A 22095-nucleotide genomic window follows, 5' to 3' on the forward strand; every position below is an offset into this window, starting at 1 on the left:
GGCTGGGCGCTGCGCCCCGCGGCCGCCGCGTCCCTGGCGTCCCGCTTGTGCCGCCCGCGTTGTGCGCGTGGCTGGCGCGTAGCGGTGGTAGCGACGTGTTGCCTGCTTCCCTGAGCTGCTTACGTTTCCTTTTGTGATTACTCTTAAGATTTTAAAGAATGGGGTGTTTTTCCCTTACCCCCTCCCCCCCTTTTTTTTTTTTCATTTTTTTCTTTTTCAATACATACGCATTTTGACAGTTGATATAGTCTGGATCTTGACACTAAGCGGCATGTAATTTTTATACGTTGGAAGAAGATAGGTTAGATTAGCACAAGTTTTTGTGCTGTGTATATGTGCTAYCAGTAAATGCCAGTGGGTAAACAGAGCCATAAATTTTGGTTAAAAATATTTCAGTGAGATGTGTTAGCTTACAACTTACATGGCCTTTACTTGTGTAAGATTTTTTTTTTTTTCATTCAGAGTGTGGATGTGTGTATGTTCAGGTTAACCTTTGCATACTGTTGCAGTTCATAATTTTGGACTGTTGATGTCAGAATCCTTGTGTGGGAGCATCTGTTCAAACAGTTTTCAAGAGGTTRTGTTTCTCTGCATAAATTTCCACTCAGCAGTTTCCTGTGTTTCTTTGTTGAAGTTTGTTTCAGATGAGCTCCATTATTTAGAAAGAAGTTAYATGAGAACTTCTTTAAAGGATTGCATGATAAGGTGCTCATACCATAATCAAATAATTATTCTGCGTTGATATGTTGCTATTTTGCAGCTGAACATGGCTGCATGTGCTCCTGGAGCATGCGAAGTGACTGGTATGCATGTAGGGAGAAGCAGTGAGCAGAAAATAACTTGCCTTGTCTTTTAGGTATACATTTCATGATTTTATGTTAATACAGTGTATTTTAGGCAAGAGATCTTTTGTAGATGCGTTTTTTTTTAACTAATGAATAACATAAACATTTGTCTGTTTTACTTTTCTCAGCCTCACAAGAAGAAGAAACCCTTCATAGAGAAGAAGAAAGCTGTAACATTTCACTTAGTGCACAGAAGTCAGAGGGATCCGCTTGCTGCTGATGATACTGCACCCCAGAGAGTGCTGCTGCCCACCCAGAAAGTAAACAATTGCTTTTAGCTTTGAGGTTTTAGATAAGAAGTGCTGCAGTAGAGAAAAGCAAATACTCAGTGTTACAATTCAGAAACGTGAGAGAAGATGCTTAAATGTCAGTGTGCAGATAACAGCTTGTTAGTATTTTTAGTGTGCTGCCTTAAGGAGGTGAAACTCGAGTGGTATCTTTCTGACCTGTTCTTGGATTTGCACACATTTGAAATAGTTAAGATGCCTGTCAGCAAAGGAACGCAAGTTCTGCAAGTGTTGTGTTGCAGAGCTTTCAGGAAAGATCAGCTGTGTGCTAAACTCTGCTAAAACTCTGTTACTAGAAGATAGATGTAGGACTTCAAATGTCTGTTCCTTTGGCTGACCACTAAACATGCACTTCTGAACAAGTCTTTGTACTCGGTGAGCATGAAGGTGGGTGGTGAAATAGGAGGCAACAGAGAAGTGGGAACAAAGACCATTAAAAGGAAGGTCATGGAGATTGTAGGCTGGGGCAGGAGGGAAAGTTGTAGGAGATACGATAGTTCTGAATTATTGCCTGCTGGATGGAAAAATGACTAATTTGCCATAAGGATACAAATATGTTAAAAACAACCACAACAAAAGATCATCTCACCTGCTCTTAAAGAACAGGCTTTGGTAGTTCTGCTGCTTCTGRAAAATGTTGCTTAGCTTACTGCTTAGACAGCGTCTAAACATTTGCCTRAGTGGTTAGAACATTCTAGTTGATTGTGTGTGAGGATGACGAGCGGAGAGAGGACTATCTGACTGCCGTGAAGTCAATATAATGCAGAGGATTGTAAAAAACCTGTGCTTAGGTGCTTTACTGCAGAAATGTGGAGCACTGTGCTAGCAGTCCAGTTAGCTTAACGAGTTATTCTTCCTTCTGAAGTACTTTTTTTTTAATTAATATAAACAGATTTGCTCAGAGTTTTAATCTGGTGTTTTCTTTTCAGTACATTTGTACTTCATGCTGAACCACACTTTATTACTGTCTTTTCTGTTTTCAAAAGACTTTTCTGTGTTGTCTTTTCTTTTTTTCTTTAAAAAAAAAAAAAAAAGAATTTAGGCCTTCTGGTGGATTTGATTCTTTTCTTCTTGCTAATAAGCTTTAAAGGGCCGTAATTTGCTAATTTTTTGTTTTGTTTGTTTAACAATTTCAAGGGACATGAAGAGTGGAGAAAGGAAGAGCAGCGGAAGTACGGAGTGTTCTTTGATGATGACTATGACTATTTGCAGCATCTGAAAGAAGCATCTGGTCCTTCTGAGCTTGTGCCTTCTGTGCGTGGTCACCAAAACCGAATTGTGGTGACAAATGAGGGACATATAGAGGACGAGATTCAGCAGATTGCAGTAAGCATGGTATTTTTGATACTTGCCTTGTACTTCTGAGGTTAGCATCCTGTTAGCAKGTTTGCCCTATTCCACAAGTGTTACAGTGGCAGTGATCTATATACAAAGTTTTCTTCTGACCCACAATCAAAGACTTTTCTAAACTTAAAAGGAAAAGCTGGCAAGTCAGTGTCTTTGGTCTTGCAAACTACTGTAGTTTTAATTAGAACTGATTGTCTGAGAAGTGCCTTTCAAGCATAATTTGGTGACCTCATGTAAGATGCACAATTATTTGAGATGCGTATTTGTAAACTTCAAAAAGCTTTTCAATAAAGAGCTAATTTCCAGTATGCATTAAGATATTTATAAATATCACTGTACCTTCTTTACAGCTGTTCTCTAAAAAGCTTTGGAGATGAAAAAATACTGTCGTTGTTTATGCAGAATATTCGTATGGGGTTGAAACACTGTCAGCAATCTAGTTGCTTTGTAACTTTCTTACACTAGTAATTTTGAAAATTTGATATAAATAGCAGTTTTTACTGTGGAAGTAACCCCTGCAGAGTTCATTYTGGTCATGTGATGTTTTGTTAATATGAAGCTGAACAAAAAATTTAGGAAGAACTATTTTGACCCCCTCATTCCTTCCTTTATTTATTTATTTTTTAATAGGCCCCATCTATTAAGTTGCCTTCTTCAGTGTTTGCCACAGAGTTTGAAGAGAATGTGGGCTTGTTAAATAAAGCTGCTCCTGTTTCAGGTATCATTAAATCTTTTACCTTCTAGGTACTGGGTGATAATTTTGACTTTGACGGTCACATCAGTTTTGTTTTGGAATATACTTTTACTGTACTAATTTAGTACTTGATTGGTGTGAATTCTAAGTGCAGAACTTGATTTTTCTTGCATTTTTCATGATTTATCTATGTTTTTTCTGTGTATTTATGTTTGCACTAAGCATTCACTTTGCAATTATCAATTTCTTGTGATAGGGATCAAACACTGTAGTTCTCCCTGTCCCCAACAGCCTGCTAAAAATAATTCTGTGAGTTGCAGTAGAGAAATGTTTTTCTGACATTCTGTAGAGCTGGGAATCTTGGGAGGTGAGGGCTTGGTTGATAATTGATCATATCTTATTCTAGCATATCTTATTCTGGGGCATATTTTTTGTGTGTAATATTCTAAGTAAAATACCTTAAACTGTGGGGTGTTTTTTTTGCCAACTTTGAGGTCTTTTAGGGGTTTGAGGTTCTCTTGAACCTCTTTGGGGTGTTCTTTTCTGGATAAGGAAAATTGACCATAGCCTGGTGATTTGCCCTGTTGTACCTCAGAACTACAAATACTAATGAAATGAGTTTTTCTTTTTTCTGTCTTGGAAAGTAGCTTCATGATGTCACAGCAACTTACATGTTTCTTTAACTTTTTAGGGCCACGACTGGATTTTGACCCTGATATTGTTGCAGCCCTTGATGATGATTTTGACTTCGACAATCCAGAAAATATTCTGGAAGATGATTTCGTTCTGCAAGCAAATGAACCAAAAAAAGGGTACATGGAAATTTATTGGACTGTTGATATTAGAAGTAAATAGGAGTGGTGGTATTTGCTGCTTTATGTACTGTTGTAGTAGGAAGCAAAAGTGATTTGTGATTTGAGATTTCAAACTTAAGTTCTTGTGTGTTAAGGCGGGGGGCGAGTGTTACTTTCTGTTACATGACTGATTCCTTTTTAAAAAAATATTTTTCCTGCACTATTCAAGGTAAACAATAGAGTTGACTTGTTACCTTGACCTTAAAAACTGTCTATATTCGTATATGTATGCAGTATGTAGGATTCTTTGTTCTTCTTTAAAGCAGGTGGTAATCTGTCACAGCGACAGTACTTCAGGAGTATTACTGACCAAGACTAATCTRTATTTACAGCACCTTTAGAAATGTTTCACGTGATACTTCCTGAACACTGTTTCCTTGGGCCTTTGTACCATTCTCATTTATACAAGCAATGAGAAATGTTGCATGTTTTAATATTTAGTTATGCAGCTTTTTTGTTGGAGGTGGTGTTTTTCCCGCCATGCTTTGACATAAGCGAATGTGAAYAGAACTTGTGGATCACAAATCTGGTTACCAAAAGTGAGGTTATCAGAAATACTTTAGACAAAGAAGCATTATGGTAACATTAGCTATGCTAACTTTGATAGCACTGTTTTTGCTAAAATTCTTTCTCTTTATTTGGTGACTTGAAAATACTTTTYTAACTTTACTCCTCAGTATTTAAATTTCTTATTACTTAATGGTGTCAGATAACTGAACACTGGGTAGAGCTGTAAGAAGACCAGTTGCATTATTCTGAAACTGTTTTGCCCTTCTGTTCAGTGGTTCAGATGCTGAGGATGAAGATGAGTGGGAAGATGTAGAGGAGGATGGTGATGATAAGGACGATTGTAGTAGTGATGAAGATTGTGATTCAGAAGGCCSTTTATCGGAAGATGGAGTTAATGGACAGATGAAAGAGTTTCTCTTCATGCAAGAAGAAACCAGGAGTCGGTTCACAGAATATTCTATGACGTCTTCAGTAATGAGAAGGAATGAACAATTAACCTTATTGGATGACAGATTTGAGAAGGTGAGGCAGCTCAAGAGTATGAATGTGAACTTACTAAATTTAATGGTGTGAAATGCCATTCTTTGGCTTTTGAGTCCTCCTCTTATAAGCTGGTGTCTTGTAGGCCCGCAGAAATTCTTATTGCCTTCAGTTCTCAGGACATCAAAAAGTTGTCCTTTGCAAATGGTTTATTTTATATTTCAGGCCCTAAGGGTGTTATATTTAATAGATTGCAATATTAATTGATATTAAAAGGTGTAACACTGATATAGTTGAAATATCCTGATAATTTTTTCCAGTGGCTGTAGCATGCATTCATAGCCAGTGTCACACTTCCTTCTGAGAGGTTCAGTTCCATGCCGTAAATGAAGTACAGGTTTCTGSTGAAGTCCATGTGTTACCACCATGCCAAGTGTGTGCTCACAGAACAAAGAAAGAACAGGGGCGATGCATATTTTTGTCTTGAACAGTGACAGGCTTTTTAAAGTCCACATTGCAATAGTGCATCAAAATAAGAAACAAGTTGCAGAAGCTAACTTGTATATTACTAAAAGGTAAATCTGTGGCTCCCATGCCGACAGAATACTGACTGCAGGGAATATATTTCCTACTGCAGAATTTTKTGTGTTTTTTGGTGGTGGTGGCTGTTTAGTGGGGAGAGGCAAAAGGAAAAAAATATGCTGATCTTCAAGCTACCTAGAAATTGCATGACAAATACAATCTAATTATAAATATGCATTTATTTTAGTTTTTTGAACAATTTGATGAAGATGAGATTGGAGCTTTGGATAATGTGGAATTAGAAGGCTATATTAACACTGACAAYGCTCGGTTACAAGAAGTCCTGAATGATTACTACAAAGAGAAAGCAAAAAAGTAGGTGCTCAGAAATGCTCCCTAAGTAGTTACAAGCCTGAGTGTGTATTTGCCCTATGTCTACTTGGAGATTGCGTCTTTCAAGAAAACTTCCTGCCCTGTCCTCACAAATACTTCCTACCAGAAACTTCTATAACGCAAATATATTTGTTTTGTCATCTATCCTTCTTGTTTAGATATGCTTGAGATTATTTTGCAGATGTTTATATAAGCAGAAGTATTTCTCTCAAGTTTACTTCAGAGCTAGCTTGTATTGTTTGGAGTTTTATTGAGGGGAGACTTGTTTTACAAAATTACACATTTTCAGTAAAAGAAAATTTGGTCTTCMCATATTTATCTCTCTCTTTTCTCTGGATTTTTTTCAAAGCTGTGTGAAACTGGATACTCTTGAACCCTCTGAAGATATAGACTCTCCTGTTAATGAAGATAGTGAAGAAGAAAAGGAAGAAACAGTAGCTCTAGTTATTGAAGAATCCAAAGAAAAGTGGGATTGTGAATCGATTTTGAGTGAGTATTTTGAAATTCTTAAATCTATTCCCAGATCTCAAAATAAATGAATGGTGATCTCRGAGCTTTAGGAACAGTGCTTCTGAGTTAAATGGTTTATGCTTCTGGTACACAACAGCAGAAATTCTGCTTGAAGCTRCTGCTTCTGTGTAGATAGGGTAATTCTTGCAATTTTCTATCTTCAAAAGTTAAGCAGTAGTGCAATTCATAATAAATGTTTAATAGCCTAATTTCTGTTTACTAGCCTTTTTTCACTTTTTTTTTTTTTGACTGTAGGTACATATTCAAACTTGTATAATCACCCCAAGCTTATTGAGGAACCATCTAAGGTAAAGTAATGAAAATTATTCTCAATGACAGCCAGGTTTGAGAATGGTTGAGGCAAAAGTGATTCCTTTCTCAATGGATGCCTGCTCCTAAAATTGTTATGTGAAGGAAGGAGGGAGCTGAAAATAGGGTTAGAGCATCTGATGTTATTTCTTCGCCCAAGGATTTAGATTTTCTATTAAAATGAAAAATTAGGAAGACTTGGCTGATAAATTTGTAAATCAGAATTTCTGCAGTARGCAGGAAGATGCTTTGGAGTGTCATTTCTGTGGGGAAAGCATAGTATGGAAAATTCTACACATTTAATACTGTTCAAATCTGAACTGTAAGTCATATTTTTATACTGTATAGGTAAGATAGCATGATATGTAATTCTTGGAAAGTTAAGATACCATCTGTGTGTTTATATATTATATTTATGTTATATTTTAGCCCAAACCAATCAAAATATCCCAGAAGACTGGAATTCCTCTACACATCTTGCCTCAGAAAGGTCTTACAGCTAAGCAAGTGGAACGCATGCAGATGATCAATGGCAGTGACCTGCCGAGAGCAGCAACACAGCCACGTTCCAAAAATGAGACCAAAGAGGATCGTAAAGCGAGAAAGCAGGCAATAAAAGAAGAACGAAAGGTAAAATGTACTCCTTATTTAAGTGAAACCTGGAAAAATCTATTATACAGTGAGTTCTGATTCAACTTTTTTAAAGCCCTTTTGGTGTGCGTCTGGAAATGGGTGGGAAAGTCTTTTCATTCTCAAAGGCTAGTCATTGCTTTTCAAAAAATAAAATCTGCTGGAAAGGAAGTTAACTTTGTAATTTTAACTTTGTAATTTTGTYGTTCTGCTTTTCATTTGTGGAATTTTTGGGCCTTTTAGTGTAGTCACTATTGTATAGATAATAAGGAAATGCAAGGGCTCCTTCCAGCATTATGTTGGAAGTAATATTTCAGATAACACACAGTGGAAAGAAACCCTTTGAAGTAAAGGGAGGTAAATCTCGTTGGCCCTGCTGATACGTCAGCCGTTTTATAYGAGAACAGGTATTGTCATTAATTAGAGATGATAGTCCTGGAGGTGCACAGATTGATTTGACTAATCAGTGGTCATAAATAAGATTATTGCCCAGGTCACTGCTGTTCTCGTGATCTAGAAGAGTTGATTTGCATGGTTTCTCTTTGCACACTTTGTCTGTTTTGTAATTTTTTTTATTAATTGTTTACACAGGAACGTAGAATGGAGAAGAAAGCCAACAGACTAGCTTTCAAATTGGAGAAAACAAGGCAAGAAAAAGAGCTGCTCAATCTCAGACGGAATGTCCAAGGACTGAAACTGTCTTAATGAAACCAGGGAGCTTTTGTGGTGCTTACCTTTTTATCTGCCTTGAAAAGGGAACTGATACCTTACAGGTTTAGTAGTCATGCACAAAAAAGATATTCAGMTATTTCTGTAACGAGATCCAGCAACTTGTCCTTCTTTATGAAGTTATGCATTCTGAACTGAAATTAAACAATGTAATAATATTGTTGTGTTTTGTCATGAATGACATGACAGCTATTGAGAATCTGCATTATACCAGATAATGTATAATAAAAAGAAAAATATTTTTCTATGTGGCTATCGCTGAACTAAATTTCATGTTTGTTGAATATATTCTGCAAATCAGCAGAATTCTGCAGATTTGACCTACTTGAACCCTTCTGTTGTTATTTGAGTTCCTACAGAYCTATATGTGCAGTTGTCTTCCTTCCATTATAGTGATGTGTAGGCATAGTGCCTTGATCCAGCAGTCTCATAATTCAACAAATTTTCATCCCTTTGTGTTTCTGTAGTTTTTTTTATTGTTTGTGTAGTGCTATAAAAACAAATCTGTAATTATAAAAGATGTAAAATGACATTTTTGTGCAGAGCTGGACAAGAAAATCTTTGGAGTTAGTTTTGCAGTTGCAGCAGGCAGTGACCATTCCTGAGCATCGAAAGGAACGTTATTGCAAGTATCAATAGTCRGGTGAATCTTTTATGCAAACGAATGTGGTAAACAGCACCTACTTGGTACGAAAGCTTGAAAAAATAGCTGTCTGCACCAGAAGGTATCATCTTGTTTTTCTTAAAGTATTATTGCTAAAGTCTTGCCTTCAGTCTGGTTTCACTGAAATACAAGCTCATGACTCATCACAATTGCTGCAAAGACAGCTTTCTGAAAGAGGGCAGAGAGCTTGATCTGATCCTAAATTTCTGTAGTGTCCACATGAGTAGTTCTGATAGGGACCAGTCCTTTCATGCGTCAGACTTGCATTCATTGCTTAGGAGCCCTCTGTATTCGTGAGAAACCCTCAGCTATAGGTTTGAGACTATAGATTGAATGTACCTCTGCGCTTGGGTGGAAAGTTACCTCCCTTGTATGGAGCACTAATCAGTGCATCAGTAGGGTGAATTGACTACTGCTAAATTCAAAGCATCTTAAATATTCCTCTTTTGTGAGTGCTTGAGAGGTAAGAGCTTTTRGAAGGGCTGATGAGGCCTTTTAATCTAGACTAAGCCTCCATTTCATCAGAAATGTTCAAGATTCAGTGTCAACCAGATCAACTGAACATGACTGCCATCCTAGGCAGGCAAAGTTTGGGAGCTGCCACTTAGCCAGGGCGTCTGCCTGGCTGTACCGAGTTCCATGGGCTGCTGGGGAGCCAGCATGTGTCATAATRCGTGGATTATTTGCTAACTGGTGTATGGGACCTGAAGCCTTCGCGYGTTCTCAGCGTCTGCACAATGAGGGCACCCTGGCATTCGTGCCTCCTGACAACAGCGCCCAAGAGGAGAGTTGAGAAACCAGCCAACTGAGATGAGTCAGTTACCAGGAAAGGAGTTAAATGGATCAAGTGAGTAACAGATGTGGTTTGGTGTGTTGGATGGATTGCTTAAAGAAAAAAACAAGTTTTGCTGAAAGCAGTGYGTCTTCAACTCATACACTTTTGCATAGGAGAAAAGTCCCTCATCCTCTAATAGATTGCCCATTTTCCTGACCCCCCTTCACTGATTCAGTGATACTGTGCTTGCCAAAATAAACAGTTTTAGCCTAAACCTTCGGGGAATGAGCAGAATAGACTGTGTGAGAGGCAGAGGGAAACGCTTTAAAGGAAGAATATAGCCAAGATGAATCTTAGATGAACGGGAAGATGTTGCTTGGGAACGGAAAGGGAAGCATAGATAGAGTGGTTGGATCAGTAAGATTGGATAATTGCCTTGTTTCTCTAATAAAAATCTGTASTAATTGCTATATGCCTAGGAGTGTGGCAAGATCTTGAGGAAGAGGTAAGAGAGTTTATAATTTTGTATGATTTGGAGATAACACTGATAGGCCTTAGCACAAAGTCTTTTTATTTGGGTACAGAGTCTGTTTCAGTATGAATCGCTTCCAAATCTTGTGAAAATACTGCTCTGCGAGTCACGGGGTTGTTTTCCTTTTCTTTCTTTTTTTCTTTTTTATGTCTATGGAAGATGGTAAAGTATTCAACTATTAGGAGATGATCCRTGTACGGACTAATCTATGGGCCCTTCTTAAAATGGACATCTATTTGTGTGGGTATTTTGTGGTTAGGATAGGACTGAGCTAATCAGGTCTTTCTTCTTGGTTGGTATTTAGATACATAAGACTAAATTTTGCATCTATAAAACAGGTTCTTGGGACTGCTTAGCTCATCATTGGAATGATCTGATGATCTGTCCTAAGAATGAAGAACACAACACGCTTMAGATACTGCTTCTTTCTGGCATAGTAGAAGTTTGGACTGTAGCAGAGCTGGGGACCCTGGCTGTGATGTACAAGTGAAAAGGAATCGATGGGAGTGGAAGGAGTGCGCCCCCCCTCAGCCCTTCTCCCGGAATCCCTGTGGAGCGCCCTTGGGAACGGCCTTGTCTCCCTGTTGTGAGCTCGTGGCAGAAGGCCTGGCCTCGCCTTCACAGGGAAACCAGTCGGGTCCGGTTTCCTTTGCTCCTTATTGGTTGCAGTTATGGGATGGAACCCTAGGTACATCCACCAGTGGGCCTGTATTGCTGAAATTACATATGCTGTTATTTAAAACTTGTAGCTTGTGGTAACTAGGAAGGGAACGGGCATGCTGCGCGTCCTGGGAGACACGGGCATTGCCAGCTGGCACTAGCTAGGAGTTCTTGCCGATTTGTTTTGGTCTATGAAAACTTAGGCATGATTAAGTTTTAAAACTTTAAGCTAGGCTGTTGCTGCTATAATATACATCCTTACTCAGAGAGCAGAAATTACTTCTGTAACTGTACTGTAAATCTTACCCTTCCTAAAGCTCACTGTGCATCAGCAAACCCTGTCTGTGCTTGGTGCTGGTTCTGCTACTTGTCCTCACAGCTGCCAGGCTCTTAAGTCTTTCTAAAAAGCTTATCTAAAGGACAAGCTTTATCCCATAGCTGGGATAAAGAAAGGTGAAGCCCAAGCATTTACAACATGTTTATTCCTTGTGCCTTGGAAGAAGGGGAGCAGTAAGCTGCCCGCTGCGAAGAGGGGTGGGAGGAGAAAGGCYGAGCCTTTCTGTGCGAGTGAGAGCTGGAACATGAAGGAAGGAGTTGTAAATGCTGCTGGGTCACCAAACACTTGCCTTTGAGGACAAATTGTGTGATATCCAGAGTTAGTGTTACCTGCCTTAKGACTTTTTTTAAAATTTCTGGGAAAAAAAACCCTCTCAATTATCTTTTAAAAAAGCTTGTGCTTCACAGTAGCRAGCAAAACAGAGCAAGCAGTTTGCAAAAGGGAGCCCTGCAACATGACTGCAGAGGTCCCWTTTTCACAACACAAGTGGTTTCAGCAAGCAGCACCCAGTCTGCACTTTGATTCTGTTGTCAAGAAGCCCTGTGTAACCAAGACTTTCCTGTTTTGAATTTTACATAGCTACTGGAAGCCAAGATTTGTTTCCTTGTGAAATCTGTGGAAGACATTTTGCACGAGATGTTCTGGTAAAACAAAAGTTTCTTTCTTTCTTGGGAATGTGGATGTGTTTAGCTGAAAGGGGTTGTGAGAACTGGGGAAAGAGGAGGTGGTTGGCAAGTGGAGAAATGGGTTGAACACATGTTTGAAGAAACAAATGATCTAAAAAATGCTTTCATAAGTAGACTGGATTAACGATTTGGTAAACATTCATAAAAATATCTGTAACTTTAGATTGTCTTGCCTGATCTTAATTTACTTTMACTTTAATTGCAATTTTAAAAGTTATTTTAAAAGTTTAAAATGTTTAAAATAACATATCTATGTTAGCTTGAAACTTTTTTTTTTTTTCTTCTGAGTTTTATAGACAGAATTTGYCATTTTAGGTTTTCTGGGAAAAAAATAGACAAATAAGCAGCTGGTAGGTAGTTCCTTTGACAACACAGTATTGGTGCTAGGCTCTGCATAAAACTTGATGAAGCAAATAAGATTCTTGCTGACCTCACTGATGCCTCGATTTCCAGTAAATGGGGGCCTTCACAGTTAGCCTAAAACAACTTAACTTCAAAATTTTTTAAAAGGGAGGAGGGAGGACTCTGTTTGCAGTCCCCTCCCTCTTAAGGTTCTGCATTAGTGATCTGTGGCAATGTGGTAAATCAGCCCTACAACTTCACTGAAAAGTGACACTAGGTGGGCAGCAGGAAGTGAYGGTGGCTGCTGAGAGTATTTCCATGTGATGTGTCTTAAATCAGACACATGAAGAACATGAMTGTTGAACGTTTTTGTTGGAGAAGCCAGATATGTCCAATTTTGTGCAGGAAGGAGGAGAGTGGTTTCTTGGCACCGTGACTAGCATTGAGGACTAAGGCCTAACACCTCTCGGTGCCTGAGTGACCTGGGACTGGCGTGCTCAAAACTGTGGTATCTGCTGTCCTCATTGCCCGGCTGAGGAATCCTTTCAACTTCGCTGTCAAAAAGTGTTTAGGAACACATGATAAGGCCTTGGAGCACGAGAATAGCAAGGCTCAAAGGGAAAKGAGGATTTAGAAATATACACTGTGGTGAAAGGATATGCTGCTAGGCTGAGCTGTAACTGAATGCTTTGCTCAGGCGGTTGCTTAAGTCTGGGAAGAGAGGGTGGGCAGCACAGCCAAACCAGTGAGAAAACCGAGGCAAATGACTGAGAACCAGGGTAAGCAAAGGCTGACAGGAGTGGGGTCTTTAATTTGCTGGCTGCAAATGGACTCAAAAGGTGCAATCCACAGTAAGAAAGGCTGTTTTCGGTGTCCATCACAAAGAGAAATTTGGCTGTGCTCCTGCAGAAGTCTGAGGTTAATGCTAAAAATCTAGACTACTGCTGAATCCTAAAACCTCCTTTGTAGGGAGGTATGACTCTTTCCCCAAAATTGGTGCCTGGATATCCATCTACCTAAACGTTTCTTTTCCTTTTGCTTTCAGCTGTACACAGTATTCTTGTCACTCTGAAATGTCAGGTTCCTGCTTGCTGCTAAAGCAGCTGCTCCATTTCATGCCGAGACTGTCACTATTTTAGTGGTGTTGATGGGATGAACAGTGCTGTTGTTTGTCAGAGGAGCTCAGAGTCTGGAATACTTATCTAAACTCAAAGAACTAATAATGTAAATATCAACTCTTTGAACAGGATCAATCTGTTCTCTGTCTTAATGAAGAAAGAAAGAAAATGGACTTGAGGCAGGGGAGAGTCCAAAGGGACTGATTCCTCTCTGTAGCCTCAGTCTGTTGTTCTCTGTCCACCAGCACATCTCAGAACAGTGGGAACTGGAAGTGGGTTCTAGTTCTTTGTTCTTAAACTGAAGCTGTACTTTCCGACAATTTAAAAAACTTAGTTCAACTCCTAAATGTCCCCCTCCCATCCTCCTCCCCCTGCCAAAAAAGATAGTTCAGCKCTCTGTCCCGAATAGAAATAGATGTAATGTTAAAGCCTCTGTAAAGAAACACCATTAACAGAGCATGACTTCAGCCCATAAATGCTTATTTTTCTTTGCATCCCAGATGAGGCATGGGCCAATATGCAAGAAAGTTTTTAACAAGAAGCGCAAGCCCTTCAGTTCTTTGAAACAGAGACTGCAGGGAACAGAAATTACCACCGTGAAAAAGCAGCCCCCACGAAAGGTATAGTTAAAGCTGAAGCTTAGGTATTATCTCAGGCTGCAATCTTTCATTCCCTAACACTATAGCTTCCTCCAGAGACAAAGCCTGGATGTTGTGGATGAGTCTCTCTTACGTGCTTGACTTGGTGCCAAATCCTTTCTTTCRTTTCTCTCTGCTGTTACTATTTGAGAATATTTCTTAGTTCAGAAACCAAAGTAGTAAGTGCTATGACTGTTGTGGGCCTACAAGTGTTTCCGTTCTAGAAAATGCTTCTTTATGTATTTTGAAGACTATATAAGTCTCTGGTAGATTGTTTTTCACTGAAATCTGAAAGACAGCATCATGCAAGCTAGTTTGGGATGAGAATGGCATCCTTGGTTAAACATCAGAGCTGTTAGGGGCCCCAGCTCTTCTACAAACAAAATTGCAGAGATTCACTGCTATTGAAATCACAGATATTAAAAACATTTTAAAATGTTTTCAAATTTAATTTAYTTATGGAGTTGAAGGGGAGAAAGTCTTACTGAAGCAAGGTTTCCTGTATGCATACTTGAAGGAGGAGGTGAATGCACATGTACATCTTAGGATATATTTTTAGCCAGAGATGCCGAACTGCTGCTGATTCAGTATCCATGCAGGCTACCATTGTAAAGTGCTCTTGAAAAGCAGCTGGAGCAAGAGACAGAAGTGCACAAAGGTTAAAAATACAAGTGAAGTAAAGTTGAAAATAAAAGTAAGGGACTGAAGAATGGAGCAGGTGGGGAGGCCTTGGTCACACCACCTTTTCTATTTCAAGTACCCTGTGCCTAAACAGTCTGCCACAACCAGACTGTTTTTGTTGGAGTCATTATTATTTTCACCATCTTTTGCTGATTTCAATAGATGCTAAATCAGCTAAAATAGCTTTCCTAAGCCTTTCAGGAAAGTAGGTTTATTCTGTTTGTAACATTTTTTTTTCCTCTCTCTTGCAATTTCATTTGTTGGATGAACCCTCTTAGCACTTTGCTCAGCTCTTTGCAAGGGGGAAATACAGTTTGTATCTTTCTTTGATTCCTTTACAGAACCAAATGGAAAGGAAATCTAACTGGAGACAGCACCATGAGGATTTTATTAATGCTATTCAATCAGCCAAACAAGTCACAAAAGCTATAAAAGAGGGCCAGCCTCTCCCTCCTCCTCCCCCACCAAGTGTTAATCCAGGTTTGTGGTCTAGTTTCTCTTATTATTGATCTTGCACACATTTGTAGTAAAAGAGTGAACTCTTATTATTCACAGCTGGATTTCAGTTTTGCGCCCACCTGCGTAACCCAGTGTGAACATTAAGGCCCTCTATACTTAATACCATTTTTCAGCTGTGTTTCTTGGATTAAAGTGAGTAGGAGTGCAGTGAAGAGCTAGCAGCAGGGAGGAGAAAACGAATTGCACATCTAAAGGTTGAAGGACTTAGGTCTTGTACTCAGCAGTGTTYGAGAGAGGAGCTGGGATGCGTGCGTCCTAGCCCAGATTGTAGCATGGGATAACAAGGGTGAAATGTATCCCCTGACCATTCCCGATCACTGCTGTGTGCAAAGGCTTCCCCACCCCACGAGCCACTTCTCACCCCAAGCATGCAGTTGGGGAAAGTCATGTAGGAAAAAAATGGGTCTGTTTTACTACTAATACCAGGTGTAGTCCTTACACTGAGCTCACTGTGCTGGAAGTTATGAATCCAGAAAGATAATGCATGCAGCAAATATTTCTCATGATTTATGAAATGTGGGAACAATCTTGGAAAGGGTCTCAGTGGAGTTATAAAGGGAGGGAGGCTTCTCTCTGCTCATTTACAGAGCAAGAATTCATGACTGATACCAAAACCAGCTGTGGCGACTCCAGTCTTTCTCCTCTTCTACATGACAGCAATGCAATAAAGCAACAGGACAAGTTCTCCTTCCTTGATTGGGGTCAAGCTTCTCTCTGAATTTATACTGCTGAATTCTTTAATTACTGTGTTGCTTCTTGTATGACTCTCCCAGCTCTAACTCATACGTAGCTCTGCTGACTTTACAGTACTGGTTTCTGCCAAGGATCTGTGATGTGCCTCAGCTGGCTGGATGCAGCTTCCTAAGCAGTGTTTTTCAGATGTCCAAAGGAAATGGATTTAGTGAAGATAAATAACAATCTTAATAGCCAGTCTTCCAAAGTAGTGTTACACGGAACTTGCTTTTTCTGGGCATTTGTGACATTGTGTATGTATATAGGAGGGTGTTGGGAAAGGGAAAGGGGGTAGGACAAAGGTGATATTGTTTGCCTTAACTAATGTCCAGGAAGGTGTTTCTAAAAGTATAAGACCTTGCCAGCGGTAGGCCAGGTTTGGGGCTGCGTCTGGAGCATCACGGTGCAGGCGCTCCTCCCACCTGCCCATGGTAGCACCAGGGAAGGAGGGCGGCCCTTCTCCGGTAGGGTGTGATCTGTGACACCGCCTGTTCCTTTCCTGTGATCAGACTACATTCAGTGTCCGTACTGCCTGAGAAGATTTAATGAGGCCGCCGCACAGAAGCACATAAAGTTTTGTGAAGAACAAGCTGCTCGCCGTGCCTTTGCAGCAGGCTCCAAGCCCACCAAACAGGCTCCAGTAAGCAAACACCTTCATGTTTGTATTCCCTAGAAGGCAGATTTTCCAGTGTTTGGTGAAGACATATTTTTCATGTATTCCAGGGAGACGGAGGGAACCTTAAAGTACAAAGTAAAGTTTGAGAAGTTTCCTGAAACTTGGGCCTTTTACCTGCTCTAAAAATGACAGAATACAGTAGTATAGAACAGTTAGAGAATAGTTAGGTTCTTCTATGATCCGATTTCAGAGAGCAGTTGCAATGAGATAGAAATATGGGCAACTTTTGCAAAATCTAGAGAAAGCTCTTCCTCTTCATGAAGGTTCTTGAGCTGTTCTCTAAAAACTGATAGCTTATTTACTCCCTGGATGTGAAGCATAAAGCCAAAGAGCTTAGTTGCTTGGAAAGCCAGAAAAGTGGAGATAACGGGTTGTGTTTTAATGTAAGCTCGTTTTCATCTATTTTGGTAGGATCATTAGCTTTCTAGTGGGAGGGGGGCACACCTTATTTGTGGCCCTTCCTGGTGCTGCTTCATCAGTGTTTTGGAGAGCTGTGATCAGGTTTCAAAAGCCCCTTGCTCGACCTGAGTGTGTTCTATGCTATCTTCTTCTCTTACTAGGGCAAGCAACCAGTGACTCAGAAAAAGAATCCCACCTTAACAAGTGCTGTGTTATCACTGCTGCAGAAGCGAGCACAAGAAGCTGCCAATACAAGTGAACCTAGGCCAGGTAAGGAGCAGTAGTCCGACATATTTAAAATTGTCTGATAATAAATTCTGATATATTTGAGGTGGTAAAGCATTTTTTTAACAGAAATTGGACTTCAATTGAACTTTATTTTTTTAAGTCAAGAACTTGAAATCCTAGCCTTTTTATTCCAATGGCAAGGTGGAAGATGAGAAATTAGTGCTGCTTTGTATTTAAATGTTGTTGGGTTGATATGACTTTCTCCCTGTCAATTCAGTCTTAAAATTGATAACACAAATGACATCCCCAAGATGCTTCCTTGTAGGTAAGATTCTCTATGTTTGCTTGCATCCACTGCTATCAATAATTGTAACCACTATTCAGTTTATGTCTAAAAGATTTTTTTGAAATCATTTTAAAGACTATACAATAATATATGCATGATAATACACATATTTTTACAATATTTTTATAGCAAATACTATAATAATAATGCTATATTTTTATAGCAAATATATTTTTTAAATAATTATTTACAGAGGCCACTTCTGGGATGCTGCAAAAAAACAGGAAATCATTTGGTGTATCCACTGGAAAAAAAACATCAGGAGAACATGGGTAAGGAATACTCTTTATTTTAGCAGAATAACATAGAGAGACCTCACCTGCTTCTGTGTATATGCCATATCCTGTTGCTGTATTTATAATATCATTTTTGTGGTAACTAAAGCAATGGATTGCACTGAAAAGTTCTTGCAGAGCTCCTCATGTCCCCACTACAGGCTGTTGAATGGAGTTATTTTGTTGCTAAATGCTCTTCAGTTTTTGAGGCAACTTCATCTGAAGTAGGCAGTGCTTATATTCTTGCAGCAACAGCCATCTGAAGAGTGTTTGGTTCTTGACAGCGCAAGCTTCTCTTGCAGGCCTTGTACCCTCTTTCCGTGACCACATTTTTCCAGCTGGGAAAGACGCAGGGCCACGCAGAGCCATGTCAGTGCAGCAACATGGGCTTCCAGCCAAGACAGTCGTAGTGCTGTGCTCCAAGGGAATGGCTTTGGTGATCGACGTCTTGCACCCCTGCCAGAAACCGTCCACAGCAGAAAATGAGATCCAGGCAGGGAATGTGGCCAAGAAAGTTTTCCTATAGCTGACAAGTTATTCTGAACCTGGGAGATGAGCTTCTAAGACTTTTTTGTCCTTAGACCCTAGGATGACCAGTAACGTGCACAAAAATTTTGGTGCAGGGTAGAGACTCTCTGTCCAAAAGATCAAAGGAGGGGTGAAAGCTGCAGCTTCATGCTCAGCCCCTTCACTTTTGCCAGCAACCAAGTCACAGAGATCTGGGGTTGTAGCTGGTGCTTAAAGACGTCTGGGGTAACCCATGTCTCAAGCAGATCCATGCATCAGACATCTACACTAGCATCCAAAATACAGAATAGCATCCACAAAACACTGTAGGGACAACAAAAATGCATCATACTCCTCCTACCCTCCGTTGATATAGCTTCTATKCCTTCTCACATTCCTGTCTGCTTTTTGCATCTTGGGCATCTGCTTTCAACTCCCCATGCCAGGTATTAGACAAGTGCACAGGCCGTTCTTCTACCCTCTATTCTAAATGGTTTATCTTTTCTCTCTTCTAATGGCTCATTAGTGACTAATAGACCAAAGTCTCAGTCAAATTGTGCTTTTAAGGTGTGAAGTTCTCTCTAGAAGTAAGTTGCACAGGCTGTAGAATGGGATAATGCAAAGTAGTGCATGTCCAGGCTGTTATAAGCTGTTATTTAGATATAATAACTTGTTGGAAATGGAGAATACACATTGCAAAAGAATATTAAAAAAAAATAGAAGATCACACCCCAGTCTTTCTTCACTTTTAGGTTAAAGATAAGTCATGGTCAGTAGCAAACACATAGCTGTTTGTGCAGCCCAGTGCACCGTGCTGAAGTGTGCCAATGTGGTGGTTGGAGATCCTGATGGTGTTAGGAAGGATAGATGGCATGGTCCCCAGCAGTGTTCCATTATCTGTGTCACTGCCCAGAACCTGGACCAGGRGCGTGAACTAGCTCCCTGGCTCAACCCTGCTAGTTCTAGATGGGCAAACACTTGGGCACAGTTCCAGGGAAGCTATGGGAAATGTAAATATCTCCATAATGTTCCTTCCAAAGATTACTTTCATTGTAGTGAGGACAGGCCTGTTGTGCATTCTYGGTAGAAACAGCCCCTTCTTTTCAGGAATACTACTTCTGTTTCGTGGCATTTAGAGTAGTTTAAAGCTGAGGCTGCCAGTGCTGGCAGCAAACTCATCAGCAAACCAGCCAGCCAGCACAAAAGGATCCTGATGACCATCTGCTTCAGGGCAGCAGTGCTGTAGAGCAGGTGTGGGTAAGCTGGAGGAGTTGGGCAACAGGTACAAAGAAGAGAAGGCACATACAAAGAAAAGAATACATACAAACACATAATACATAGAGAAACAGGTACAAATCTAGGGGTCTAGCTGAAAGGAGAGGAATGGGCCTTTATAACACTGTGCCAAAGAAGTCTTAGGAATTGGGAGGGCTTCCTGGGGTTTATGCTGYGTCCTTGGTATCTGCTAGGGGACTCATGGCAAGTGAGAGGAAAGCGTTGTTTCACCTTGTGCCATTGCATGCAGAGCCCAAAGGGGGATATCTGGTTTTCATTGTAAACATTTTGCCTTGTATATATATATGGGTTGCTGCTGCTCTAAAACCACTTTAAGAATTGACATAGCAAGTGTGTATTCTGTTACGAATTGCTCATGCAGGTTTAGCCAATGTGTAGGAAATAAGTCATAACTAGAGATGTGGAAATCAACTTTTCAGTATGGGAATGATCTGCTCGTGGGTTGTTTGAAATCACTGTGTTTTCCATAGCACTCGAGCTTTGCCAGGTGCTGGATGGAGCCCGGGCTAGTACGAGATCRGTTTCAGCATGAACCAAGACTGCATTTTAGCTGAGAAGGCTGCCATGAGAAACAGAGGCTTTGAGCAATGCAAATCTCTCTGAGGAATATTAAATCTGAAAGGCAGTAACAGAAACAAGCAGTTGCCAGACTTGCCTTACTCTTGTTGTCAGTATGAAAGGTAGCTAAGTAAAATGAGCTTTTCCTTAAACTTCATTTCACTAACTTTCAAAGGGTTACATTCATAACATTTTACAATGATTTTGGGAGGAAAAAGGTGAAGCAAATATATTGAAACAGTCTAGATCACTTCCAGAGAGAATTATGTAAGGTCATAAATTAAATGACAAAGATTTACATTTTTTTTTCTGAAAGATCTTAACTGTTATCTAAGTGTATATGAAAAGTAAGCTTTTTCATATATATTTGCCTTAGTTTAATCTCTATGTAAAATGAAATAGATATAAATGCTCTTTCTGTACCCGTAAGTAAGTATCTTSTTGTCACTTACAGACTCCAAATGCACAACAGAAAATAACGTGGCTGGTTGCGAGGACCTGGAGGTTTTCCTCTGAAGCATTACTGAACACCCTAAGAATGCAGTTCTCCAACACCTCTTCCTCTCCGAGTGTCACAGCTTAATACCTTGAACATAACAGTAATAACAACAAAATGTTACCATATGTGATAATGGTAACAATAAAATAAGCAATCTGAAATTCCCTGTCCTGCTTTGTTTTTCTTTTCTTAGCTATAAGTTTTTTTACAAAAACTTTTAAAATCTGTTCTTTTAAAAATACTTTGTTCACTTCCTTGAATTGAATTGATTGCCTTAAAGAGAATGTTACCAGTGATTTAAACAAAATGTAGGAAGGTCCRGTGTCATGCACTTTTTCCTAATGCTTTGCTTTGACCAACTGAATAAGATAGCTGAGAGCATCAGCGTTAAAGAACTTCAGGATCTGACTACTTAAAACCAATTTGAATTCTCCCATAAAAATTTTCATTGCTATCAGAAATTGATTGCTAAGACAGATATATAGAGGAGGCACACTGCCCTTTTTTGTTCTTTGACTAGTTTATTACTGGTTCATTATTGGTCTATTACTTAGACCACCCTGCATGACAACTGTTGCAGYGTCTGTTTTAGCTGAGCAATTCCCAGTGATGGCTTTTAATTAAAAAGGAATTTTCGTGGATATGACATGTTTATAAAGCAAATGAAGATTAAAAGCAGCTGGACACAGTAATAATAAATAATAGATTTTATAGAGCTGGCTTGAAACCGTATTTAGAGTCTAGTTAATAGTGTGATTGGATAAATATACAAAGGTTGAACACTGAAATAAGCTCAACTGCTATAGCTGGGCTGATTTTGGAAACATACAACAGGTACATATAATAAGGCAGTGCTTCTTAGCCCATTTTTTAATTGAGAAAGTACAAAACAAACAGGAAACCGTCAAGAAAAACACAAACACATCCCATAGTATTCTTTCACAGTCATTTTCCTTTACAGCTAAATAAATGAGGACTCAAAATTTAGTGTCTCATTCTACTGTATCTGTTTTCTCCCCCACCTAATTTTTGCCTGTATGTAGAACTTGTTGTTGTTGATATGAGAGATCACTTTCAAGGGTAAATTCAGCTATAGGGACAGGTGCACTGCCTTAAAGAATTAAAGAAAAACAATCTGTTGTTAGCAGAAATGCAACAATCATCAATACAAGAAACTTAACATCACATTTCAGATGGGCTTTACAAGAGTTTTGAGAATGAGCAGCAATTAATTGGTTAAGAAAATGGATGGTCTGGATAGGACCAATCAAAAATAAAAAGAACSAAGTATGTGGAGCGGGCAATAAAAGGAGTGGGGAATGAGCACTAGGAATAGGTATGCATATGTTCACAGGGACTTAATGTCATTCTTTGATCCTGTGTAACGTTAGCTTCTTTACATTGGCTTGTCAGGTTTGCATTGCTTCTTTTTTAAGATTCCTTTTTTTTTGTATGAGAGCAACTACTAAGTTTTGTCCATTTAACAGTATCATATGATCATATTAATCCTGTTGTTT

At 39.5% G+C, this 22095-nt stretch overlaps 2 protein-coding genes across 2 annotated transcripts in view; both read left to right on the forward strand.

The window, feature by feature from the left end:
• Positions 1-8554, forward strand: part of LTV1 (LTV1 ribosome biogenesis factor) — a 14839-nt gene extending 6285 nt beyond the window's left edge. The window contains exons 3-12 of the mRNA XM_026039181.1: positions 974-1105; positions 2270-2458; positions 3110-3197; positions 3865-3985; positions 4810-5059; positions 5787-5914; positions 6282-6421; positions 6698-6750; positions 7181-7381; positions 7973-8554. Coding sequence (XP_025894966.1) covers positions 974-1105; positions 2270-2458; positions 3110-3197; positions 3865-3985; positions 4810-5059; positions 5787-5914; positions 6282-6421; positions 6698-6750; positions 7181-7381; positions 7973-8086 — 1416 coding nt within the window. The 3' untranslated portion in view covers positions 8087-8554. The remainder of the gene's footprint in view (positions 1-973; positions 1106-2269; positions 2459-3109; positions 3198-3864; positions 3986-4809; positions 5060-5786; positions 5915-6281; positions 6422-6697; positions 6751-7180; positions 7382-7972) is intronic.
• A 1030-nt stretch (positions 8555-9584) lies between these two features.
• On the forward strand, positions 9585-20698 carry ZC2HC1B (zinc finger C2HC-type containing 1B). The gene is made up of 8 exons (XM_026039193.1): positions 9585-9621; positions 11658-11722; positions 13725-13844; positions 14885-15023; positions 16304-16434; positions 17031-17139; positions 17637-17715; positions 20534-20698. The coding sequence occupies exons 1-8, from the start codon at positions 9585-9587 to the stop codon at positions 20556-20558; spliced, it is 705 nt and encodes a 234-aa protein (XP_025894978.1). The 3' UTR covers positions 20559-20698.
• Positions 20699-22095: the final 1397 nt, after the last annotated feature.

The sequence above is a fragment of the Nothoprocta perdicaria genome, unplaced genomic scaffold (assembly GCF_003342845.1).
Source record: "Nothoprocta perdicaria isolate Ctin4 unplaced genomic scaffold, notPer1 scaffold_221, whole genome shotgun sequence".
Taxonomy (NCBI): domain Eukaryota; kingdom Metazoa; phylum Chordata; class Aves; order Tinamiformes; family Tinamidae; genus Nothoprocta; species Nothoprocta perdicaria.